A 24,237-nucleotide genomic window follows, 5' to 3' on the forward strand; every position below is an offset into this window, starting at 1 on the left:
CATCCTTCTATGCCCCAATGAGAAATCGCCTTGCTACAGCCAAATATTCTGCCAAACGGTGAATGAAACAGCTATACATTTTTACCTGTCCCAGTTTCCATTATATTAGCCTTAATTTTTCTTAGATTGCCCTGCAGCCTTATATGTCCTTAAGGACATTTACACACACACACTCATGGCATAATAATGCACATTTTTCTCTGTGATGGGATAAGCAATGCTTGATTTTCTCAATGGTTTGATATCTTAACAAGCGTGCAAACTCTTATTTCTTTTCTCTTTGTGCTCGTTCACTCTATTCCCTTGCTCTCCTCACACCACGGCACAGTTGAATGACTCACAGCCGCATGAATCAGCCCAGTCAGATCCAGCCTGAGCTATTTTTAGCCTGCCCATTAAGAAGTTTTGGAGTGTGTCTGCACTCCCACAGAATGCTTAAACATCAGCGTTGCTGCGGCAGCTGAGACTGACATGGGCAGAGCAAGTTGGAGGGGTAGAGTGGAAGAGAGAGGTAAGCGGGGATAGAGAGATGGTGCAATGGATTGGTGAGGGATCATACAGGGAGTCATCTGGTCTAAACTGCGGAACTATCAGCATAGTTTCCCCCACAGCAGTGCGTCTGTATGGGCTTTTTGTAGCTTAGCTTCTTCCCCACTCATGTTCAGGAAGCAAGGTCAATAGTTACTGCTGCTACAATGATGGATTTCAGTCATCATCGAAGCCTGTGGTAGACATTTTTTGATGCTATTTCACAATGAGTTAAACATCCTTCATATTGTCATCTTAAAAGATGGATACTGAAGGCTGTATTTTAATGTTGCAATTGCACCAATTTAAGCCTTCTGTATTTAAACCTCCTGTATATTACTAAAATGTCTGCATCGGTTAGAAACATTCTTGTCATAGTTTAGTATAACTGTATAACTATAGCTGCAATAAACCCCATGTGAAACAAGTGACAACTCCGTACACATGCGACAACATACTACACGCTTGAGACTTAAATACAAAGGCTTGATATCGAAAGATAGATTAACTTAATAATTAATGTCAGTTAATGTCATGTCAGTCTCGGAGATGAGTGCAGACAGACCAGAAGAGTCCATGGGGACAGTGAGCCACATGTGGATGCTTTTTCCTTAGCTTAAACCAAATAGCCTTTGGATGAATTCTGAGTGGTGGTGGGACAGTTGTTTTGATGCATCACTCAGCTGTGAAAATGGATAGTTGGAGCTCATCAGCTAATCCGCACGACTTCAGGTGTCTTAGAATATCATTATTATCACTATTTTCATGATGAAAGGCATGTGTTGCTGGCTCTAATTCCTCAGTACTCTCACACAGTTATAATATTTCATCTAGAATTAAGCTACGTGATCTGTCGGCTAACAGAGCATTTGCCTATTTGACAGGAACCTGGCAACTTCAACTCTTTCTCTCTTTTCCATCACATGCTCTCCTTTTCCCTTTCTTTCTCTGCTCTTTCATCTTTGTATCTCTCCTTGCTACTGTATGTTTTTGTTTTGTTTTTTCAGTTTGTCAAGTGCATTTCAAGGACTGCTCCAATCTCCACCCGTCACACCTAGAGCGTCACACTAACAGGATGAATATGAATGTTTTTGTGTGTTAACAAGGCCAGTCACATCGAAGACATGTTGGTAACACTAGCTTCTTTCCTATCACACCTTTTCCCTCAGCTTGCTGTGGAGGAGATAGAAAATCACTGCTATTTCTCCCCTTTTATTTTATGCCTTCTTAGAACTGCTTGATGTCACCTCAACATAAGCTTTTAAGTGAGACAAAATTTAATTCTTTAGAAGTCAACATCTGCCTACCGGGTTTAACATAATTATAAGAATTATCATTTTATGATAAATACATTATTTATAATATTATATATATAACACTGTCATTTAAATGGACCTTCTTAATTGATCTATGGCATTTCTCTGATTCAGTACAGTCTAATCATGGAGACCAGTTCTGTGATGATGGAAAAATGAAAAAGCTGCTCCATAGAAAATAAATACAATACTCATTTCAGTATAAAGAAAAACACAAATATTGTTCTGATCCTCCAGTGTGTCCTCATCCCTCATCCAGCCACTTGTACTCTCACGGTCACCTTGTCCATCTTTTGCTGTGATTTATCATTGCAGCAATTCTACATTTCATTTCTTATTGTTCAGATTTATTCAGTCTGCAGTTTTAGTGTTTTCAAAGGTTAAACCGAGCAAGCTCATAAAAATAACTAACAGAAGAGCATTTACCTTTCAGTGACAAACTACTCTCAGTTAAGTTCCTCATGGTGCGATAAATTTGTCCGTACAGGCCCAGATTGCAAATCACGTAGATAGTGAGTTCAGTAACTAACTCTCTTGTGTCGACTTGTAAAATGCAGAGTGAGTATGCAAAATGTTCACACCACAGAGCAGTATGTGTGCACATGCATACAAATGGACTGGCTTTTTTTCTTGTGTATACTTATGCACGCACACACATTTCAGTTATTGTCTATATACTGTGTGGAGTCAGCAGATAGATTAGCATAGCCAACTAATCCATCTTATTAGAAAGAGAGAGAGAGAGAGAGAGAGAGAGAGAGAATAAACCACAGGTTGGAAGACATGTCTTTGGTATTAAAGTTTAGCTGAGTCAGTGTTACAGACTGGCAGTTCAAGAGGAGTCCTGCCGTTTACCCCTATAAAAAACTATGTCCTACAGTGACACATCTCAAGGTGTGTGTGTGTGTGTGTGTGTGTGGGTGGGTGTTGTGTTTGTTTGTTCGCAGCAGAGTGATGGCCACTATCTGTACTTTTCATCAGAAGTCAGTCGAGTGTGTTGAGCCATCTCTCTCACTCTGGAGGACAGATCCATATCAAATCATAATAGATGGCGATGCTATTTGAACAATGAATCAAAGCTGAAGCAGGTCTCACAGTGGAGCAGAGACATATCACATTTGACAGGGGTCGCATTGGATGACAGCAGGTCACCTGCACACACACACACAAATAAACAAGCACATACACACATGGTTCAGGTTACGGCATTTCTCTATGAAAGTCATGAAAGTAGTCGTTTTTACAAGTAATCTATAGACACAGCTGGTTGAATCATTTTATTTACATAAACTCTTTCACTGCCATGACTTGACAGCTACTGTGTTTTACTGTCTGGCGTCACATCCTAAAAAATGTGGCAACACACAGCAACTTACCTGGCAGAGCTGTAAAACATCCCTCTGACTGGGCTTGACTAACCACACGCCTACCTTTACACCAGGGCACCATATTCTACTCTCTCTCTCTCAGCATCAGTCCCTCACTCTCCTGTTGTAGAGTTGGAAAGTGGAAACAACAAATCTCTTTTTTTATTTGTATCATTTTGCTCGGTTCAGTTCAAACTGAATATGTAGTTCTTTTGTTTTTAAGCCAAGCAATCATCGTTTTCAAAGGCACATCCATACAGACAGACGCCATAATGTTACAGCGCTCCTTCTGGCTTTCTTCGGTCTCGGATTCTAAGTAAATTCAGTCTGTTGCTGGTTCAAACTTTTTTTATTGGTCATATGTAAGCATTGGAAAGAAAGAGGCTTTGTACACAGCATTGTAAGTGCTGGTAACTGCTAGTTGAACATACAGTCATATTTATCTTGTGAGCCTGAGTGAAACGCAATTCTCAAACCAATGTTGATAAAAGATTCTTGATCATATCCTATTATGGGTGGAGTGTGTGGCCACAATCACATATGTTTTTTTCTGCCTATATAAGCAGTGCTTACAGTTTAATAGCTAAATAGCCACCGATCTGCGACATGATTGTTTCTGTTGCTCTCGCTGTCTCTTTTTTTCCCACTTAGTGGGCAGTAGAGAGGTGGTTGAAGGACAGGAAATGAAGGGAGCGAGAGGAGAGATGGTATGAACAACTAGAACCACCACAATGCTCGGGCGTAAAACAGGACCTAACATACTGTATGTCATACTGCTGAGCTGACAACGACGCTTTCAGCCACCAGGGAGGGAAGTTCCCGTGCATAAGGCTCCTGATTCGATCAGTGACATTGATGATTCAGTACACTCAGTTCAGCTTGAGGATTCAGTGTTGCATTTCTTCCTGTGCTGAACACTCCAGCTGCTTCCCTTCTGTATGCTAGAATGTGTGTGTTTGTGTCTGTGTTTGTCTGAGTGCATCTCAGCTTGTCTTGACCTTGACTCAAAGGCGTGTCGTGATGAGCTGTCACAGTGTTTGAAGAGCTTGTACAATAGTTGTTTTTTGTTGTCTGAATTTGACTGAATTATTCAAGGATTCCACTTTGACAGAGAGTAGATATTTATAGCCGTTGGTCTCTGCCTCCGACACTTACACGGTAACAACGAGCTCTCTGAAGGCTCTTCAACAAACCAACCAATGCTGAGGGAGAAGAGGAGGAGGAGAAAGAAAGACAGCAGAGAAGCAGAGATGTGAAATATATGCTGGAGTTGTTTGCTGGAGGCTGAAACAGAACGGGACATTAAGACCAGAGACCAGAGAAAGTTTTCAGTGCTACTCACCCAGGAAGTCTTATTTCACTCTCAAAAGGAAGAAAACTGGAAGTCCTTTTACATGAAAATGGTGTTGAGGAATTTTGAATCACCATCTACACAAAATGGAAGTTTCAGGAGTGCTTTTATGCGTCTCTAGGCAAGGATTAGGGGGAGGCCAGGCCCGGCTCTTCTCACTGATTCAAGCTGCGAGACGGACCAGTGGCAGGGTGGAAGGACGACCTGCTTGTCAAAGTCTCAGAGAGGAAGTTGTAGAAATAGTGTTGAAAAAATGGACTGTTGTCCAGTCATGGTGTCAGATCTGCCTGTGCTGTGTAGCAGGATAGACGGGGTGGTAACAGTCGTGAAGGCAGAGCGACCAAACTCCGCATGTCATGAACTGTACTGGGGTAAGTCACTCCCTGTCCACAACTCTCTGCACTCCGACTACTATAGAGGGCAAACAGATGGCTCACTTGTGGTCATACTGCATGTAATGTTAAAATGTCATCTTATAGGAGAACCTATAAATACCCCCCTTCTGTAAATATGTGGAACTTACAATATGACTCAGCATAAGGAGGAATGTAATAAAGACAGAAGAATAGTGTTCATCTGCAAGCATACAAACGTTTCCATTTTTAGAAGAAAGGGGTGTGAATTACTACAAATTTAAGTGACTAGGGTTTAACAGCTTGATCAGTGCAACAAAAAAAAAACGCATTTCACTGCTTGTCAAATAAATATTTTACAACAAAGAACTCATTAAAGGTCTTCTCAATGTCCACTTAGATGATAATGGAAGATCATTTGTCCACGTTTTCCTCTGTTCTTGCTATGCTTTGCCTTTTCTTCATCTCAGCCCTGCCCTGCTCCACAAATGGAAACGTTTTTATGTTTGTAATTGAAGGTTCTTACTGGTGTGTCCCTTTTTATTAATATAGATATGTCATGATTATCAAATAAATGCCATCACTCTTAATCACTTCATGTATACAGCCTGGGCAAAACGTTGTCCAGCTCTCACATTTGATAGCTTTGATGAACTCTTTTCTTTTCTCTTAGTGCTGGCATTATTACATCTCATCTCCTGTTCTTTTTTATTAAAAGCATGTCATTGGCTTAGTCTGTACTTTGATCAAAGCGCCTTGTTGAGTGTATATTCAGACACAGTCTCTGCTCTCCCTCACTCCCTCTCTCTTTCCTCTGTTAGACAGTAAGTCTTGGTGTAAGTAAGGCTCGCCAGATAAAAGTTAAATCAGCTGCATAAGACCAGAAAAATGACAGCGTTGGTTGTTTGTTCAAACACATGAAACAGCTTATGTTTACGACATGTTAACTCAAAGTGTGTAACTTTGACACCAGAAACTGCAGTTCACGTCATCTCTTGGTTTTAATGATGACAGCTATGACAGCTTTCCCTAACATTAGCCATGCCCATAATTTTTCCTTTAAAGTTGTAATTCTTAAGATTTCGGTCCTGGTTGATTTAGTTACACCAATGGTTACTGTGCTAACAGCACTTACGGTTTAATACTACAGGTCCCATAATTTTGAGGGCAGCAAACAGCTACTCTTTCAGGAATACAACAGAAGAGCAACTGGTGTAACTGTTTACAGCACAGCCAAACAAACTCACGTTGTTTTATTAAAGTAGTCAGTCAAAAATAATTGCAGGGAGTTTGTGAAGCTATTCGACCAACCGACAAGCAGCTCTGATGGAGTGCTGTTTACTGGTGCCATTGACGAGGCGTAAAGAGACCGAACAGTAAACAGGCTGTTATCAATGAGATAAAATTACAGATTACATGCATGCACTGTTTCCTGTGAGTTCCTCATGCGTTTGATAGCTATAAACTTTAATCCAGCGCTGGGGTGGCGGACTCTGCCACCAAAATAAAAACTACTATATAGAGAGCTAACTACAGAATGTAAATACTTTAAATAGTTAATGCAGAAAAACTGTAGACAATTTAGTGTCAAAAATGATTTCATAAAATGATTATTATAATAACTTTAGATCAGAAAATTATTAATGTGAACAATTCATTTCTTGATCTGTCATATGGGTTGTTTTGGAAGACACTAATGAGGGCTATTTGGGAGGATACAGAGTTATTAACTTTTGGAGATATTTTCATTGTCAGTCTGATGCCATCTACTGTCCTCCCTGTCTTTCCACTCTAACATTCTTTCTGTTTTTTCCTCTCCGTCTTTCTCTTTTTGTTCTGACACCCTCAATTTCACAGTTAATTAAGCTACCCTACATTCTCCTTCTCACGTCCATGTATGCAGACAAATGGCTTGGTGAAAAGATTTAGTAGTGCATCATACCTATATCAAAAGTAAGTTTTGTCACCTTTGATGTTGGATATTATCCTGCAACTCCAAACCATGTGCATGGTTTATTTGAATCTCCTATATGTACACAATAGATAAAGATTAAATTGATACAGAGCCTGCTTTAATTCTTTCTTTTGTACTGATTTTTCTCTTCCTTCAGTGGCCTCTCTATCACACTGTCCTATTGTGAGCATGACTAATTTTATCCAGGAATGAAAAAATAATTCACCTTTCTTTTAAAGTCTTATACAAGAATCGTTTGGTAGAGGAATGGGAAATCAGGATTAGACACAGGAAGATGAAGAGGAAAAAAGAAAATGAAGACATTGCTCTGTCCTCTGTGCTGTGTGGATGTGCCTTGTATCCACCTGCACGGTCCAGCAGCTCCCTGTTGGATCTGTGGAGCGACAGGCACATTGTGTGACAGCACAAAAGAGAGAGAAAGAGACGATGATTCTGTCTTTATTTTTTATTTTTTGCCACGAGCATCTCCTCACAGGCTGTGTTGTCACATCAGAGTCCAGCATTGTTCTGATTCATTTAAACAGTGTTTTAGTATTCAAGGTGTAGGGAGCCCTCTGAGTTTACTACGCCCCCCTGCTTAGTCTTCTATCCACCTAGTTTAGGAGGTTAATATGCACAACATGAATTAGGAGGCAGAGAGAGAGGGAGGAAAGGAAGGGAGGGATGAGTGGGGGTGTGGAAGGAAAGAATTAAAAAGTCAATGAGGCTCACTTGATAAGTGTGTGTTTGTGTGAGTGGATGTGTGCATGTTTGTCTGCAGCTCTTATCAGTAGTAAAACAGCATAGGTTAATTCTCATTCAGCAAGGTTCAGAGACAGTGTGTGTGTGTGTGTGTGTGTGTGTGTGTTGGTTTGTGTTTCCGTGCATCTGTGTGTATGTGATGTAGCTCTTGCGTCCTTCAGACAAGGACAGTGAAGGTGTTACAATCTGTCCAAAATGGAGAAGAACTGTGGGCTAAGACGGCAACGTTTACGACAGAGCTCTCTGAGATGTAGCAGGTTTAACAGAGTGGCAGAAAGAGCTGCAATGTTACCGCATGACATATAGCTTGATGTGCTAAATATGCTTTCGTCTCAAGTATAAAACACTGTGTTCACAGCTATCACCAGCGAGAAGAGACAAACAGCTTATTCTCACATTTTTATGGATGAGTTATCGCTCATGACACATAGAAACAAAACCTTTCAATCAATACCACATTAAGTCTGTAGATCAGGCAGAGCATTTGTCTCTGGAAGGTAGTGAAAAATCAGTGCTATTGTGTGCAAAAGAAAACTAAAGTCTAGATTTCTAGTCATGTGTGCTGAGAAGAAAAATATGACCTTGTGGGGGGGGGGGGTTTGGAGTTACTGTACCCGACTGTTACCATGGTTAGCAAAATAAAAAATTACTTGGGCCTTTATACTCATTATGGAAAGTGCTTTAATAAGTCTTACTAAAATTAAAGCTACAGTAGGCAATATTATTTAATTACAATTTTGGTTGAAATAAAGAATTTTGACCATTGCATGCCACTAACAATATCTAATTGAAGGGCTCCTTTAAAAAAATGTGTCTCTGTGAGCACCCGCCCCTTTGTATTTAGTATTTAAACAAAAAAAACTGGACCAGGTCTGAATCAAACAACCAATCAGGGTTAGCTAGCACGTAACTGGCCAATCACATCGACACTGTACAAACAAGTGCTTCTACAGAAGGTGAATCAGAACGGTTGGTAAAGAGGAATCAAAACACAGAACCCCTGATTACCCTGTTTGGTTGTTCGATTCAGACCTGGTCCAGTTTTTTCAACAACTAAATACAAAAACCAAAATTATAATTCAATGATATTGCCTACTGTAACTTTAACTACTTTAGCTGAATGTGTTGTCCTAAGTAGTTATTACAAGATGTTTTAGCACTGCACCTCCAAGGAATCAGTTATCAGTCACACTATGTGGCCTGGACAGTAAAATGCTGCCAGTTAAACTGTGGTTTAGATCAAATAACTGTACCAAGATAGCTGGGCCTCAGTCTGCTTCCAGGTTAAGTCTGGTGCTGTTTACGGTGCTAACACAAAGCAGATGAGCCACAGGGTTATATGATATGAATAAGCAACTCGTGAATTATTATTATTATTACTATTATTGAAACATATTGTCTCCTTCCTCTGATTGTATCTGTGCGTTGTTATGATGACTCCAGCACTATTTAAAATAACTCACCTCCAGGTATTTCTTTATGAGACTCATGAGCTCCATGAGCTTCATGACTGCCAGAAAAGATACTGTAAGTAAATCTTTCAACAGGACTGAAGAGTAGCATCAGTTGAAGTCAGTCCCCAGAATTTGGTCGATTTTTGAACTCTAATGATGCAGGATAGGTTTGTCCAATAAATGAGTTACCTCTCAGACCATATGACCTTATGTTTGGAACTTGTTTGTCATAGGTAAGTGTAAGCCGGACTGCAGGTACTTGCCTGCTGTAAAATATTTTGACCAGCAGGTGCCCCTAGTGCGTTCCTGAACCCTTGAATGCTCAACTCAAGTGGCTGAAAAGCTTCAAAGCTTCAGTAAAGTGCCTTCTCTCTTCTTTACTCCCACTTTCTGTCATCAGAAATGTGAAATTCATCACCTCCATTGCAGCAGAGAATTCCACCCAGGAAAGACCCAATAAGCGCCAGGTGTTTTGGACAGAAAATGTAAAAGCTTTAATGAGCTTTGGTGCGGAGGAGTTGTTGCGTCATATCAGTCTGTGAAAGAAACAGGGGAGATTCAAGAAATGCTAATTCTATCTATAGTATCCATCATACCTATAGTGTCATATCTATGTCGGTCCATCAGCAAGCAGCTCAAAATAATACTTTAACTTAGACCAAATGTTTCCATTGTACATTTCATGTGCTTTCATTGTTTTTCGAAGGACACCATTACCACCACCATTTCTTTTTTGTATTTTTGTTTGTCTGAAAGAACTGTTGCTCTTTCGATATTGTGTGAGTGGTTTGGAGGAGAACAGGAACTGAATCATCTGGACATTAATAACCAAACAGCGACACTATGTCTAAAGCCAACCAACTGCCACTTTTGACGTGATACTCGAAAATAGATGGTAATCCTTTAATGTGCTTTATTTTAACATGACTGTATATAAACCGCAGCAGCCTGAGTTCGATTCCAGCCCGAGCCTTTGGCTGCAAGTCATCCCATCTCTCTCTTCCCTATTTCCTGTCACTCTCCAACTATCACTATCCAATAAAGGCAAAAATGCCCAGATGCTTTGCCAAGTTGGACATGTTGGCTCCCTTGGTCTGCATGGGTTTAAAACATCTTTTATTTCTTAAACAATAGCCGATACTTACAGTAGACGGCCTTTGTCCTGACTCTCGATCCCTGTTTGTGTGTGTGTGTGTGTGTGCGTGTGTGTGTGTGTGTGTGTGTGCGCCTGATAGATGGAAGTGGAGTTTAGGTTATCTGTGCTATCAGGGCCCTGCCTTTAGATGCTCCTGGGCTGTACAAAATAGATGACATCTGTGATGAATGAGCTGCATTTCACACTCTTAGACTGCATCTGGTATCACATGGTGTGCACGCAGGCACACACACATACTCTACATACACACATGTATATACCTCTCATACACACAATATACTGTCAGTGTGCACATTCACACTCGCCAGCTCCCCAAATTATCCAGAATTTGGCTGATTTTCTTTTTCTTTTGTCCATTTTTTGAAGTGAGGGCTTTTTGATGATGTGTGAGGTTTGAATGAGCGTGTGTGTGTGTGTGTGTGTGTGTGTGTGTGTGTGTGTGTGTGAAAGCTGAGTGAAGGCTGTAAAAGACAAGACTCCTGAATGTGCAGGAGAAGTGCTGACTCATCTACAACTTTCTCCCCAAATATCACCTCTTCTTTCATCACTACTTCCCTTTGACATCCAGTGCTAACAAAATGCCAAGTCTTTAGTAACCTTCTAACACAGACAAAATACCAAACGGCTCTCAACTCTCCTCTCTTTTCCCCCTTACCTCCTCTTATAACTGATAACCTCACAAAAACACCCACTCACCCGGCTTCATTCTTAATTACACAGCTCATTCTTTGATACTCACACACTCTTGATCAATTTCATTTTTTTCATGTTTTTGTGAGGAAACGTCGTACTTCATTTTCATGTTTTGCTTTCCCCCAACCTGCCTTTTATTTGTGGTTTTGCACTTTTCATGTCTGTGTACAGTCGTCTCAGTCATCCACGTTGTAAGATGCCAGAGCAAATTAAGAACAATTCACTGGGCTTCCTTTTGGCATCAGAGAAAGCTAAAAAAATACACTCTGATTGCCGGGGAGGGACGGTGACTTACTTCTGCTGCTTACAATGTTGCCATCATTACCTCGGCTGTACGCCAACTCACCTATAAACCCAGTCCAGGGAAGTGGGTGCCAAAAGGAAGATACCCTCTGCGCAACTACATCTTATCCAATTGAAGGATTTCCTCAGTTGAGCAATTAAAGGTTTTTATTTCCACAATATAAAGTCCGGTGGATTTTGTAGTTTGTTCTGACACACATTTCCCAGAATGACTTTTGTCTATCCTCCGAGAACAGGCATGAACTTGTTGCAGTCAGTTGTGGCTTGTTTGTGTAAGTGGAGAGAGGAGTCATTTATAGCATAGTAAGGGCAAGACAGCGAGAGATGTTTCAGTATATAAAATGTAAGACAAGTGTCCTGATGAATAACATCATCCTTTCAGGTCAGGTCTTTAATAAAGAAACACTCAATCAGCCTCCGTTGACTTAATGAATGTGTTTATTAAAGTACTGGCATCAGGGGCAAACAACAGTGACTACATAGGTTTTGCTTGGCAAAAACACTTTCAATAGACTAGAGACTCAAGAAAACAAGGTCACAAAGATCTCTTCTTGGCAGTCTGGTCTAAATAACAGAATCTAGTCTCCATCCAGCATATCTCGAGAAATTGAGACACCCCAAGGTCTTCTAATCTTGATAACTAGACATGCTGAGCTTTCTTCAACGTCAAACATCACAATGCTCCTTTTGAGTTATTCATTTTACTTACACATTTCAGCAACTTTAGTAATTTTCTACCACATGTCCCTTGAATGCAGATGATGCTGTTAGAGAAACTGGTGTCTCTTTAGCTTTTCAAGCTGAATTTTTCCCTGTATTATTGAACACAGCAGCAAAATTATGACCGTAGAAAGAATCGCATGCTTTCTTCTCCTGATAGACTGAACCCAAAACTTGACGTTTGATGTTGACGTTCAGTACCAAATAGCTGTCAAGCTCTTGTTTGTGGCTGTGCTGCAAATATCCTGACATGTCTGACTGTGTGTGGCTGATAATGCATGAATATAACAAAAGTACACCACCTAACAACGAAATAGTCCCAGACAGGGCAATTGGATCACCAAAAGTTGTTTTTTAACCATGAAAAATATTTTGGGGGAGAATTTTCCTTTCAACTAAGCCACAAGTCAAATTCACAGCCAGTGACCAGGAGGTGACTCACTGGCCAACTGATTGAAGCTCTTGCTCTGTGAAGACATGGGCCTTGTTATCAAATACTGTAGGCAGAGCTTGGTTTTGTATTGTTTTCATTAAAACAGCCTCCTTCCTGTGAGTGTGGCACTTACAGTGAGGGAAGAGGAAAGCTACACATTTGTAATGCTGAAACCAAGGAATGTGTAAGAGTCAGAGAGATTAAGATTCACACAGCAGTGCTCTCGGAGAACGAAGAACACAGCGCAGACAAACAACATTATAATAAGAATAACAGAAAAGCAGATGAAGAAAATGAGAAGGCAGGTGAGAGAGAGGAAGAGCTGAAGATGATAGTTCAGAGTTCTGGAAAAAAAAAACTGAGGATTTGGAACAGACTGCAAAATCTCTTTTTTTTTAATTTATCTTTTGCCCTTCTGGTGTGTCACCAAGTGTCAGTGGATGCAGTTATCAGAGCTTCAGCTGACAATCTGTCACTCACACGCACAGTCAGATGGACAGGCCGAAGTGGATCTGAGGATGCCTTCTCACTTGCTTTGATCTCTTTCCCTTTTCGCTCTTCACATGTCTCTTTCTTTCTCATACACACATATACGGGATATCTCAAACAGCTTGATATATTGCCTTTATTAGATAGCAGACAGTAAAAAGTGACAGGAAACAGAGAAGGGGGGGGGTGACCACGGTTACAAGTCAGACTCGTGGCTTCATGCCGTGTGTCTCACTTCACTACCAGGATGCCCCTCACTCTCACAGCTCTGCTTTCTAGTGGCCTGAAAGGGTCTTGGGCTGTGAAGTCAGCAGATTGCTGTTTAGTGGAGGTGCAGTGTATTATTGGGATGGGGAGAGGGTATCGATCTCTATCAGCACTCCCATAGGATAAATCCACCCACATGCTGACACGAACCACACACATACATACTGTACACGCACACACTATATTAGAAAGCTCAACACATTCCCATTCTAGTGCATTTGAAACACATTAAAGGCAGAATTATGCAATTATTTTACTGTTTCAAAAAACAACAAATTACCATGGAACAATTATACTCTGGTAGGTTATGATAAATGAAGCATGCTAATGATAATTATTTCTCTGTGGTAGCTTAATTCCTCTCTGTACTAACCGAATTAAATTTATGCTGACATTTTTAAACCAACATGCTAAGAGCCGGGGCGGAAGCAGCCTTGACATTTGGGGATTTGTAAGGATTTATCAAAAACTAAACTCTGTCTTTCCTAAATCAAATGTAAGCAGTGCGTTCCGGGGAAGTTTCTAGATTCATCTCATTTACTCAACTGTGTGACAAAATGCTGCAAGAACACCACACACTGGCAAATGTGGCTGACCTTGCTTTCAACACACTGCACTGCACTAGGAGTGTAATCCTTGGATGATGTGTGAGTAATTGTAATCAGAGTTCCTCTGATATGAAATTTGATGGCATTACTCTTCATCGTTCTGTGTGTGTAAATCAACACCAGCTGTGTTTTATTTCTTCTCTTTACTGTTCACAATTTAAATTACTCTACTTAATCCCAAATTAAGTGTACAGACTTACCAGATAAGTAATCGACAACTTAAATACATTTTTTCAACCCAATGTGAAAACATTTATTAATTTCTAAAATGTTTTCAGTCCTTGATGTCAGAATATTAATGCAGAACTTGGAGGCACTGGATTGTCTGATTAGATGAAAAGGCTTTTAATCTGTTTTACAGAGACTCGGGAGGACCGCACTAAGAGACTGTTCAGACACTACACTGTGGGATCTTACGACAACTTCACCTCATACAGGTATAGCCTCCTTCCCTGCGCTCGCATGCTACTGCACTGTGCAGGCCATGTGTATTAGTGTATACTGTACTGCACCAACTATATCGGTCGGTCATATCACAGACTGCTTCCTTACCTGAACGGGGGTAATGAAGTGCATGTGAGAAGATATTGGAGTGTTATGTAGCTGCTGCCATCTAAAGGCATAAGGCTGTCAGTGCACACAGTTCTAATTGTGAAATACACTTGAAATTGTATTGCATAACTCTGTTTAACAGTTTGTTTTTGTCTGTATGTGTGGGTGTCTGTGCACTGTGCGTACACGTGCATAATATATATTCTACATGCATGCATGTGGGCACATGCATGGTTTTGTGCTTCCTATTTCTATGATTTGTTGCCAAGATGTTCTTATTCAATCTGTTTAATGTTTTATTTTTTGACCCTCAGTCCATGTCTTTATTTTTCTTTTTGTCGTCGCTGTCTCAAGCTGGCATTCATTGTGTACACAGTGTGAGTGCTCTCTCTCTTCTAAATCAAATTGGTTTGCAGAGAGTGGAGTAGCAAGCTATGTGTGGTTTTGTTATGATGCAAATTCCAGCTTTAATGCCACAGTGTGTCAGTTTGAGACACTGTGCTAGTCTGAGAGAGCATTGTTTCCACCCACTTTCTCAGCCTTTTATAAAATGTCGGGTTCTTGCATTGTAGGTTTTAGATGGATTAGATGTCACTTCTGTTACTAGAGCTCCAGGTTTACAGAATTAGCATTACCGTAGTCAGGCAGTAACCAAATATAGTTTAGTTGAGACCTTGAGAAATAGAAAATATAGATACAGAATAGATATAGAATAATACATTTCTTGTTGAGAGGTTTTAGGGGGCAGATACAACATATGAGTGTCTGAATAAAATACCAGTTGCACATGCCAGCAAAAGGCCCAGGTAGGACAAATGTATTAAGTTACATTGTACTATTTCTTAGATGGATATCTGAACTGCAGTCTGAGGAATATTAGAATCACAAATGTCAAAGGACAGGTTTATTTTGAGGAAACACTTACCATTCTAAATTGTGAGTCTTACATTAGTGTTTTTTCTTTATTGAGTTATGTAGGCGGATAGAGATTCTGAACAAGGACAGTGAGCGTAATGCATTAATGCAGCGTTTTGGGGCATAGAGCAGAGATGAAAGCGTAGTGGATAAAAGGGTTTGAACTGAAACAAAGCATCTTAGTTGTGGTTTTTTGTGCATAATAATTGGTACAAAAGTGGATGGATAGCTTTTTATGAAACCAAACCTTTGACCTCCCTCCTGCAGAAAGGTTTGTTACGGGTCTCCTGGCTCCAGCAGCAGGAGCTCTGTGTGCCCTTGGTAAGTCAGAGAGAGTGGAGTGTAACTCAGCTAATGGAGACTGCAGCCGCCTACTGAGTTGCAACCTGAACACTAGCTCTCTACATCTGCCTCAGCTGTGAGGTGATGAGATGACTGATAATGCTGAAAATCACAAAATACTACAAAACTCGAGGCTCTTTTGTCAGGGTGTTCAGGCTGTAAATTGGCAGCAGTCCCCTCGGTCAAAGTGTGGTGTGAAAAGACTGGAATATACAAGTAACTCCGCAATTTCTTTGCCGTTTCGTGCCTTACTAACCCAGCTTTGGTTTTGGCTCACAGGCTTTGGACACAGATACGTGGCTAGAATACATACATTTAAGTGTGTGCAGAGCAGCATAGGTTAACACCATCTAATAGCCTCCACCCTCAACACACAGCAAAATCAGGCATTGATGAACTGCTCACTTACTTTTGCCTCCCATTCACTCAGTCATTAGTCGGGATAATATTGAATCTGAGCCATCTCTGTCAGTTTCTTTAGCAGAAGCCCTCCTCAGCTGCAGTCTCATCTGAAGGATCAGCCAGAAGATTGATTCACTCTTAGGTTTTATCCCAAAGATACTTCAATCACAAGGACTCTATTTCTGCTCACTCTCGCACTCTCACTCTTGTTCACTGTCTCTCTATCTGTGTGTGTGTGTGTGTGTGTCAAAATACTCCTACAACCCCCTGGGAATCCTGAGCGGTGGTTGCTTGCTTGGCTTTTAACTTGATTAGTTAAAAGGAAAGGAAATACAGTACAGGTGTGTGTGCGTGTGTGTGTGTGCTGCCATCTCGTCCCACTTGTCACCCCCCCCCCCGCTTCTCCAGCCGACCCTCTTTACTCTCTGCCCTCCCTCTCGCCCCTCTCTCTCCTTGTGTGTGTGACGATGGTGTTGGATTCATACGTGCTCTCCCTCTGCTGTCTCTTTCACAGTGACTATATCATAGAGGAGAAGAATGCTGTTTTACAGAAGAAAGAAAATGAGGGGTTTGGCTTTGTCCTGCGGGGAGCCAAAGGTGAGATACAAACACACACACACATACACCTTTACCAAAACATTCACATTCACTACCAACCTGTTTTCAACGTGCGAGAGTTTTCATGTGAGAAGTAGTTTGTTGATCTGAGTCACTGAGTACGACTCAGTCTGTATTGTTGCTGTGTGAGTCAACAACACAACCAGCTTTGGTCAACACTCAGCACTCAGGCTTCTGTGCGTGAGTATATGTGCATGTGTGAATGTGAGTGTGTGTGTGTGTGTGTGTGTGTGTTTGAGCGCGTGCAGCCCCTTTGGTGGCGTCATCCTTGGCTGAGCTGTCGGCTAGCTGTCCCATCTGTTCGCCACACATGGCGTTCAGCTTTAGTAGAGGCACAGTCCTCTCTCCCCTCCTCTCCTCTTTGCACTGTCTGTCCATGTTTTTTGTTCCTCTCCATTCTCCTCCACCTCCTTCCTGTCCATTATACTCTCAAAATATTTTCACCTTATCACTTTCATACCTTCCGCATTTTTACACAGAAATCGCCTCTCTACTCATCTCCATCACCACAAATTAATTTCACTCATGCACGTGCCAGCTCCCTGCTCAGGCTGGTTACCATGGCAACCCCTCTCAGGCACCTTTGCCGGGAGTCTGAGTGTGCTTTACTGCTCCATCACTCACTACCATGGATCTTGGCTCACCCTGCTTTTACTTACTCACTCTGTCTTTTACTCCCCAGTACCCTTAAACACTCACACACTCTCTCACACACACACACACACACACACACACACACACACACACTGCAGTTCACTCAGTGGTCCTCTGAGAACTCATGTGTCAGTGATTTAGTTGGATTTGCTCCAAGATTAAATGGAGTTTGTGGTAGCGCACTCACTAAAAGTGTGCTTGTGTATGTACGTGTGTGTACATGCATGTAGTAGAAAACGTGTGAGCATGCGATTGTGTGCAACTATGTGTATCAATAATATCGTTGAGGTGCAGCAGGCCACAGAAGAACATCCACTCAGGGCTACTAGTATTCCTGCCTAATATCCTCTTCAGTCAACGAACAGAACTAAACGTAGTGTAAATGTATTATTTAAACCATTTTAGTAAAGCTAAAAGGAAAGTTTTGAAACATTTATCATTGCCTCCAAGGAAATAAAAATAGAGCAGAATTAAACCAGCAGCCAACATTTTCCAAATATGCTTTGCAGCATGTAATGCATTTTGTGTCTGTGATCTTGTTGTGGTCATTGGCAATCTCACTTATTAGAAAAGCAAAAATGAGTCAAAGGAAGCTATAGATTTCACTTTCTGTTCTGGGCGGGTTTTCTCTGTGTGTTTCTCTTCAGCCGAGACGCCCATTGAAGAGTTCACCCCCACCCCAGCGTTCCCTGCCCTTCAGTACCTGGAGTCTGTGGACGTGGAGGGAGTGGCCTGGCGGGCTGGTCTGAGGACAGGAGACTTTCTCATTGAGGTGATTAAGGACAGCGCTTCACTTGCTTCTTCTGTGTCTGTATCAATCTCATTGCTGAACATGCTGTTGATGGGCTTGAACAGAGAAGAAAAACTAACAACTGCAGGATTCTGTACAGTCCTATGGTGCACTTGCAGATATAATGAATAGTTCTAGCTTCTATTGTTTTGAATTAATGAGATTCTGCTCGATAAAGAATAGACATGATTTGTAAAAAACAAGTATGAAGTTTGTGTGTGCTTTCTCTTAGGTAAACGGGGTGAATGTAGTAAAGGTGGGCCATAAGCAGGTGGTGTCCTTGATCCGCCAAGGGGGCAACAGGCTACTGATGAAGGTGGTGTCTGTCACACGCAAACCTGAATCTGAGGAAGTTGTTCGCAAGAAAGGTAAAGACCAGACGATAAACTCCTCTGTGCCCTCCCCTTTTAAGTAGAAGTACATGTTAAATTTATATTTCCACATGTCAGATATTACATTTTACATGTAATAAATGTAAATAATTATAATGTGAAATGTCACAAAAATGCACCTATAAAAACATAAATATGAAAATGTGCCTATATTGTGTGTATATATTATGTGAAATGTATATTATGTGCTCATAGGGATTTCAGCATGGCATGTGTCATTTCTCATAGGATGTCTCAGTTATTTGACAGTGAATTGTACTGTAATGTAATGGAGACATGTAAGTTGGTTTTATTGGACTTATAGGGAAAATATGTGTGTTTCCATTGTAAAGGTGATTTCTACCACGTTTCCCTGCTGGAAATTCATGTGGTTTCCATGTCAACCAAAGCTCGCCATTACTCAGCTCCCACACAGTGTTGGTGCTATGACCTCAGGACTGTGTACACTGCAATTGTGTATGTGTGTGGTAGAGTGGCGTGTGCTCCTCCTTTGCGGTTGTTGAGATACAGAGACACTGATACATGGGTTTGACCTAGTTTCATTGGGACAGGACTGTATCACCTACATCGTGTTACTCAGACTGCTCCTTATGGTCTCTCTTAATTTATCTTCTGTCTGTCTCTTTCTCTCACCCCTGTTGTCTTTGTATCTTTGTGTCTTTCCTTATGCTTGTCTCCTTTAAATATTCCCCGTCTATAGACATTGGCCGTCATTCTTGTAGCTGTTTTAAGTTTCATCTACTTGATATGACTAATGCCAGTATATATAATTTAACATATTTTGACAAAAAGCATCTTAACTGAAGGTCCGTTTAGTACCTTTTTTTGGAGTTCACTCAGTCATCATAATTTAATTAAAGAAAAAGTTTGACATTTTGGGAAATACGCTTATTCACTTACTGGCAAAGAGTTAGATGAGAACATCGATACCTCTCTGAGTCTGTTTAGCATGAGGCTACAGCCGGCAGCTGCTTAACTTAGTTTAGCACTGGTAACAGAGGAAAACAGCTAGTCTGGCTAAGTAACAAAATCTGCCTTCCAGCACCACTAAAGCTCACTAATTAAAACATTATATCTCGTTTGTTTGATCCATACTAAATCCGAAGTGTAAAAATTACAATTTGCCGTTTTACAGTAAGTTTTGTGCCATTTCTTGGCTCCTAGCAGTTGCCAGGCAACCAGCGGAGACTCCGCCACATAAGCCTCTGTAAAAGTAAAAAAAAATGTTGTTTTTAGACTTTGGTTTTTGTATGTACTAAACAAACGAGAATGTGTTAAGTAGGTAAGTATGTGTTGGTAGGTGGATTTAGTTACCTTTGGACAGAGCCAGGCTAGCTGTTTTGCCCTGTCTCCAAGTCTAAGTGCTAAGCTCAGCTAACCAGCTGCTGGCTGTAGCCTCATATTTGACTGACAGATAGCGAGTGGTACCTTCTCATCTAACTCTCCGCCAGAAAGCAAATAAGCGTATCTCCCAAAATGTCGATTTATTCCTTTAACATAATAGACTTCATGACTTGCTTTCAGTATAGGCATTTGTGCAATGCAACATCATCACGGTAGATGTATTGAAACTAAATGAAAACATGTGGGTATAATTGCATTTATTTGGAGTGCCTTTACCTTAGTGGTTCATGGTGTTCCCAAGTTATTGTCTTGTTGCCTCCATTAAAACTTGCTTATCTCTGCTTGTGTCTAAGCTGCTGAGACCACAGATATTCGATAGGTGATAGAAGGAGTGATGTAGACAGAAAAGACGATGATGGTTGGTAAGCTTCTAAAGAAAAGACGGACAGACAGATTCAAGTGCTGAGACGCACACGGTGAAAACAGCTGTCGACAAGATGGAGTGTGTTTAGTGTTTCAGAGCTGAGGGATAATGGGATTCTTCACTCCTGCTGCAAACTTCTCCTAAATGTCTTTTTTTACATCCTAAGCTGCGTTGAACACCGCCTCCCGCCGCATTGCTCCTCCAGTGGGACTTACTCTGCATATTGTGCCGCACCTTTGCACAAATGCACAGACGCATGCTCACACGCAGAGACTTGCTTGCAAACACACATCCAAAACACACATTCTCTGCACCATGCGAGGCCTCACTACTGCCACCGTTGCCATGGTGACTACACTGCATGTTTGAATTAAGCATTACATTTCAGCAAAAGCATCTCTCTCTCCCTCTCACTCTGTCTCTGTTCCTCTCTCCTTCTCCATCCTCCTCCTCCATCTCCTCTGCACCAGAATGTGCAGACTGGTGAGGAAATGAAGATGTTTGATATGGACTGTACCCAGGATAGCATATGTGCACTAGATCTGCAGCCGCTGACGACAGCAGGATTGTTAGGCTCTAGTAAGGTACTAGGGCGTCTGTGGGATTTAGAGATCTATCGCTCTACAGTGGTGCATTGAGTGTTAGCTGGTCGATCTCAGGTAGAGTGAGCTGATCTAGTTGTATTGTGGGGTATTGTTACGAAGCATTGGTTTTGGTATAGCATGTAGAGAATGCTGCTGTATGTGGCTTTATGATCTCTGTCCGGCTGCATGACATTACGTTGTTACTGCAGACTTAACATGTTAAATACATGACCGCATTATGTTTTAATTAGGTTAATTACAATGTTTATTGAAAGCCAATTTAAAGCCTTTTAGTGAAACCTGTAACTCTGTAGTTTGCATTTGGAGCTAACATTTGGTAGATGTGTTTCACCGCTTTGAGTGGGACGATAACAGCCCAGTTGCCTTGTGTTTATAGTAGGATAGGGAGGCTCTCATGGGCTTTGGGGTATAAAGTCTGCAGCGCATCATTTTCCTTAGCTGTTGAATTTACTGTCATCTCTTCATCTGTCAGCCCACATGTCATTATGTCCTCCCTCAGGGAGTTTTCTCTGTGTATCTGCATGTGGTCCCGTATGTGGGAGGATATGCATGTGTGTGTAAGCCAGTGTGTCCGTGCGTTTCTGTCTGATGCATACCTGCTAAATTCCAGATAGGCAGCACATTAAAAGTAAGATGGACGACTTTCTCCCTCTCCTTGCCTCACTCATTTTATTCATTCTGCTTATTGTGGCAGACAAATGCTGTTGTTCTGTGTGTAATGAGAGGATTCAGAAAGCTAGGGATGTTACAGAGAGGACTGAGCTGTACATTTACTGCCTCTGGGCTCCTCAACAGAGAGGAATTCTTGCAGCACAAAGACTAAAAAACTGAAAGTCTTGGAGACAGACTGACAAATTTGCACACCGTCGGACCAACAGAGAACAAAACATGAAGAAGTTGGGCTCCAATCGTAGCCTGAACAAGGTCCTGGCTAAGTGCGAGGCGTCCAGTTCGACTGAATTTGACCAGATCAAATCAGTGAAGACGGGATGGGCTGGCCGTCTGGGGGATGCCAGGAGGGCACTGAGCCGCAAAGCCAAAGGATTTTCATCCCCCTCAACTTCATCCTCAACACCATGCCTTGTCTCCACAGCTCCCCCGCCACCCAAGAGAGCTCCCAGTACCACCCTGACACTACGCTCTAAGTCCATGACCGCTGAGCTGGAAGAACTGGGTGAGTGCCAGAGAGCTGGCGTGCAAACTCCACACTCTTTTCCTCCTTTTCTGTCACATTTCTGCTTTCCCTTTGTCATTAAAACTTGGTGTGTCTCCTAACTTTTAGAATAGTCACTTCTGTTGGCTTGTTCTTGTCATTTTCCCTCCTCTGCTGACGCAATCTTTTTCCCACCAAGCTTCTGCTCGGAGGAGAAGAGGAGGTGAGTCTTCGGCAAGAAATTGACACCTCACATGATTTATCACTGCTGTGTCATTTTAAGCAGTGTTGATTTTGAACAGAAGAGCAGAACACTTGATATGTGGACTCTTTCTCCACTTTTTGTCTTTTTTCTCTCTCTCTGTCTCTTTCAACTCATAGTACTCGCTCCCTAGTGATCATCAAAAAAACACAGTGAACCTATATTGAGATAGTAGTACAGTGATTTTGTACAATACCATAGAGCATGACCTCACATTGTAGTGTGTAGCTACATGAGATGCCTTTTTAATCACCCTTTGTATTCTCTACTGTGTTAGCAATGTCAGAAATGATGACACAACGTTTCCTTAGTCTTATGTCTTAGTATTTAGTTCTGGCTCATTTCCTTCTCAACAGAGAGACTAGATGAGATGTTGGCATCCCAGGAGTCTATGTTGCGTTCTCAGCCCACGGAGACAGATTACAGAGCAGCCACTGTCAAACAACGGCCTACCAGCAGGAGAATAACACCAGCAGAGATCAGTGTGAGTGCACCTACACACAGCACACTGACAGACAGCATATGCCGCTATGTTGGCATACATACAAAGTCAATCTGACACATAACAAACTCAAAAACACCTGGGCTCCGCAGCACTACACGGCACTGCATGCATGCATGCACTGCTTTGTGCGACTTTGTTCTTGGTATTCTGTATACAGTTTTTAACTCTTGGTTTTGTTGTGCTGCAGTCACTGTTTGAGAGACAAGGGATGACTCTACATGGAGGTCTTCACCCAGGCATTGAGAGAGGTCACATACCACTACCAAAGGGGATGTCCAGGACCAAGTCTTTTGGTAAAACAATCACCCATCCTGTACATATTCAAATCAGGTGAATGATAGTGTATCTTATGTACAGTATGCTTATAGGTAACATATTGACATGTAGAAAATATAAGATGAGGAAGCTTCATTCTATTTTCATGAATTGCATCACTACACCCACAAAGAATAGCATGTAGACAGCAGTACAACAATAGAAAATACTATTGATAAGCAATAATTTCACCTGTCAAACCTTGGCAGACTAACAAATGTTAACAGTTAACATGGTTAGTATATACTTACATTGCATTATATGTTCAGAATGTGCAAATGTGCTCATTGGATATTCACAGAAACAGATTTGCAGAGCAGATGTTCAAGTACAGAACTTCTTTCAAAAGTAGATATACATTATTAATACTCTCTGTATTATTAAACATTTTTCCTGTTTTCAAGTGCACTCATTAAATTAATGTTGAATTAATTGTTAAATAAGTCAAAAATAGTCAGAGTTTTATTAAAATATTGTACAGCTAGGTTTGAGACACCTGATACATTATTAACTGTGTGAGATAACAGATTTACAGATGGATGCATTACAGTGTATTTTTCATGAAGCAGCTGTGGACCTGCTAGGCTGGTATAAAATGGTCCTTTTTCATGAGCTTTCTCCCCGTCACCAGATGATCTGTGCTCTCCCCTCCATCAGGTGCCACTGAGGAGGATCGGCTGTCTGCCCTTGCAGGCGAGCACAGATTTCCCCGCAGTTCCTCTATGACAGACAGCCTCCGAGACCACTCACAGCCCCATCCCATCCCTCCACCTCCACAAATGGCACCTCCTCCTCCTCCCTACTACCTAGACACTGGTCCTCCCCCAGCTTTCTGCCCACCTCCTCCCCCATCTAGGACACAGAGTCAGGGCCATGAGCCTGGAGGACGCTCCAGCTTCAAGCCCTCCTCCTTGGACCTGCCTTATGAGGCCGCTCAGCGGCAGGCCACACACATCGAGAGACAGAAGAAAGCCCGCTCCATGATCATCCTCCAGGACTCTTCCCATCTACCTGTAGAACCCACAGAAATCCCCCGTCCTTCTGCTGCTACTCCACCTGAGCGAATCAAAAGGAAGGGTCGGGTTATTGACAACCCTTACGCTAATGTGGGTCAATTTAGCATTGGACTGTACACACCCACCAAGCCCCAGAGGAAGAAAAGTCCCCTGGTGAAACAACTACAAGTAGGTTGCATTGCATTTTTCTTTTT

General features: G+C 41.6%; 1 protein-coding gene across 1 annotated transcript in view; it reads left to right on the forward strand.

Moving 5' to 3' along the window:
- shank3a (SH3 and multiple ankyrin repeat domains 3a) overlaps window positions 1-24,237 on the forward strand; it is a 130,219-nt gene that overhangs the window by 97,959 nt on the left and 8,023 nt on the right. The window contains exons 17-25 of the mRNA XM_070906865.1: window positions 14,116-14,191; window positions 16,480-16,562; window positions 17,885-18,009; window positions 18,260-18,395; window positions 21,886-21,966; window positions 22,145-22,168; window positions 22,564-22,691; window positions 22,900-23,005; window positions 23,685-24,211. Of these exons, the coding sequence (XP_070762966.1) occupies window positions 14,116-14,191; window positions 16,480-16,562; window positions 17,885-18,009; window positions 18,260-18,395; window positions 21,886-21,966; window positions 22,145-22,168; window positions 22,564-22,691; window positions 22,900-23,005; window positions 23,685-24,211 (1,286 nt within the window). The remainder of the gene's footprint in view (window positions 1-14,115; window positions 14,192-16,479; window positions 16,563-17,884; window positions 18,010-18,259; window positions 18,396-21,885; window positions 21,967-22,144; window positions 22,169-22,563; window positions 22,692-22,899; window positions 23,006-23,684; window positions 24,212-24,237) is intronic.

Source organism: Enoplosus armatus, chromosome 6 (assembly GCF_043641665.1).
Source record: "Enoplosus armatus isolate fEnoArm2 chromosome 6, fEnoArm2.hap1, whole genome shotgun sequence".
NCBI lineage: Eukaryota > Metazoa > Chordata > Actinopteri > Centrarchiformes > Enoplosidae > Enoplosus > Enoplosus armatus.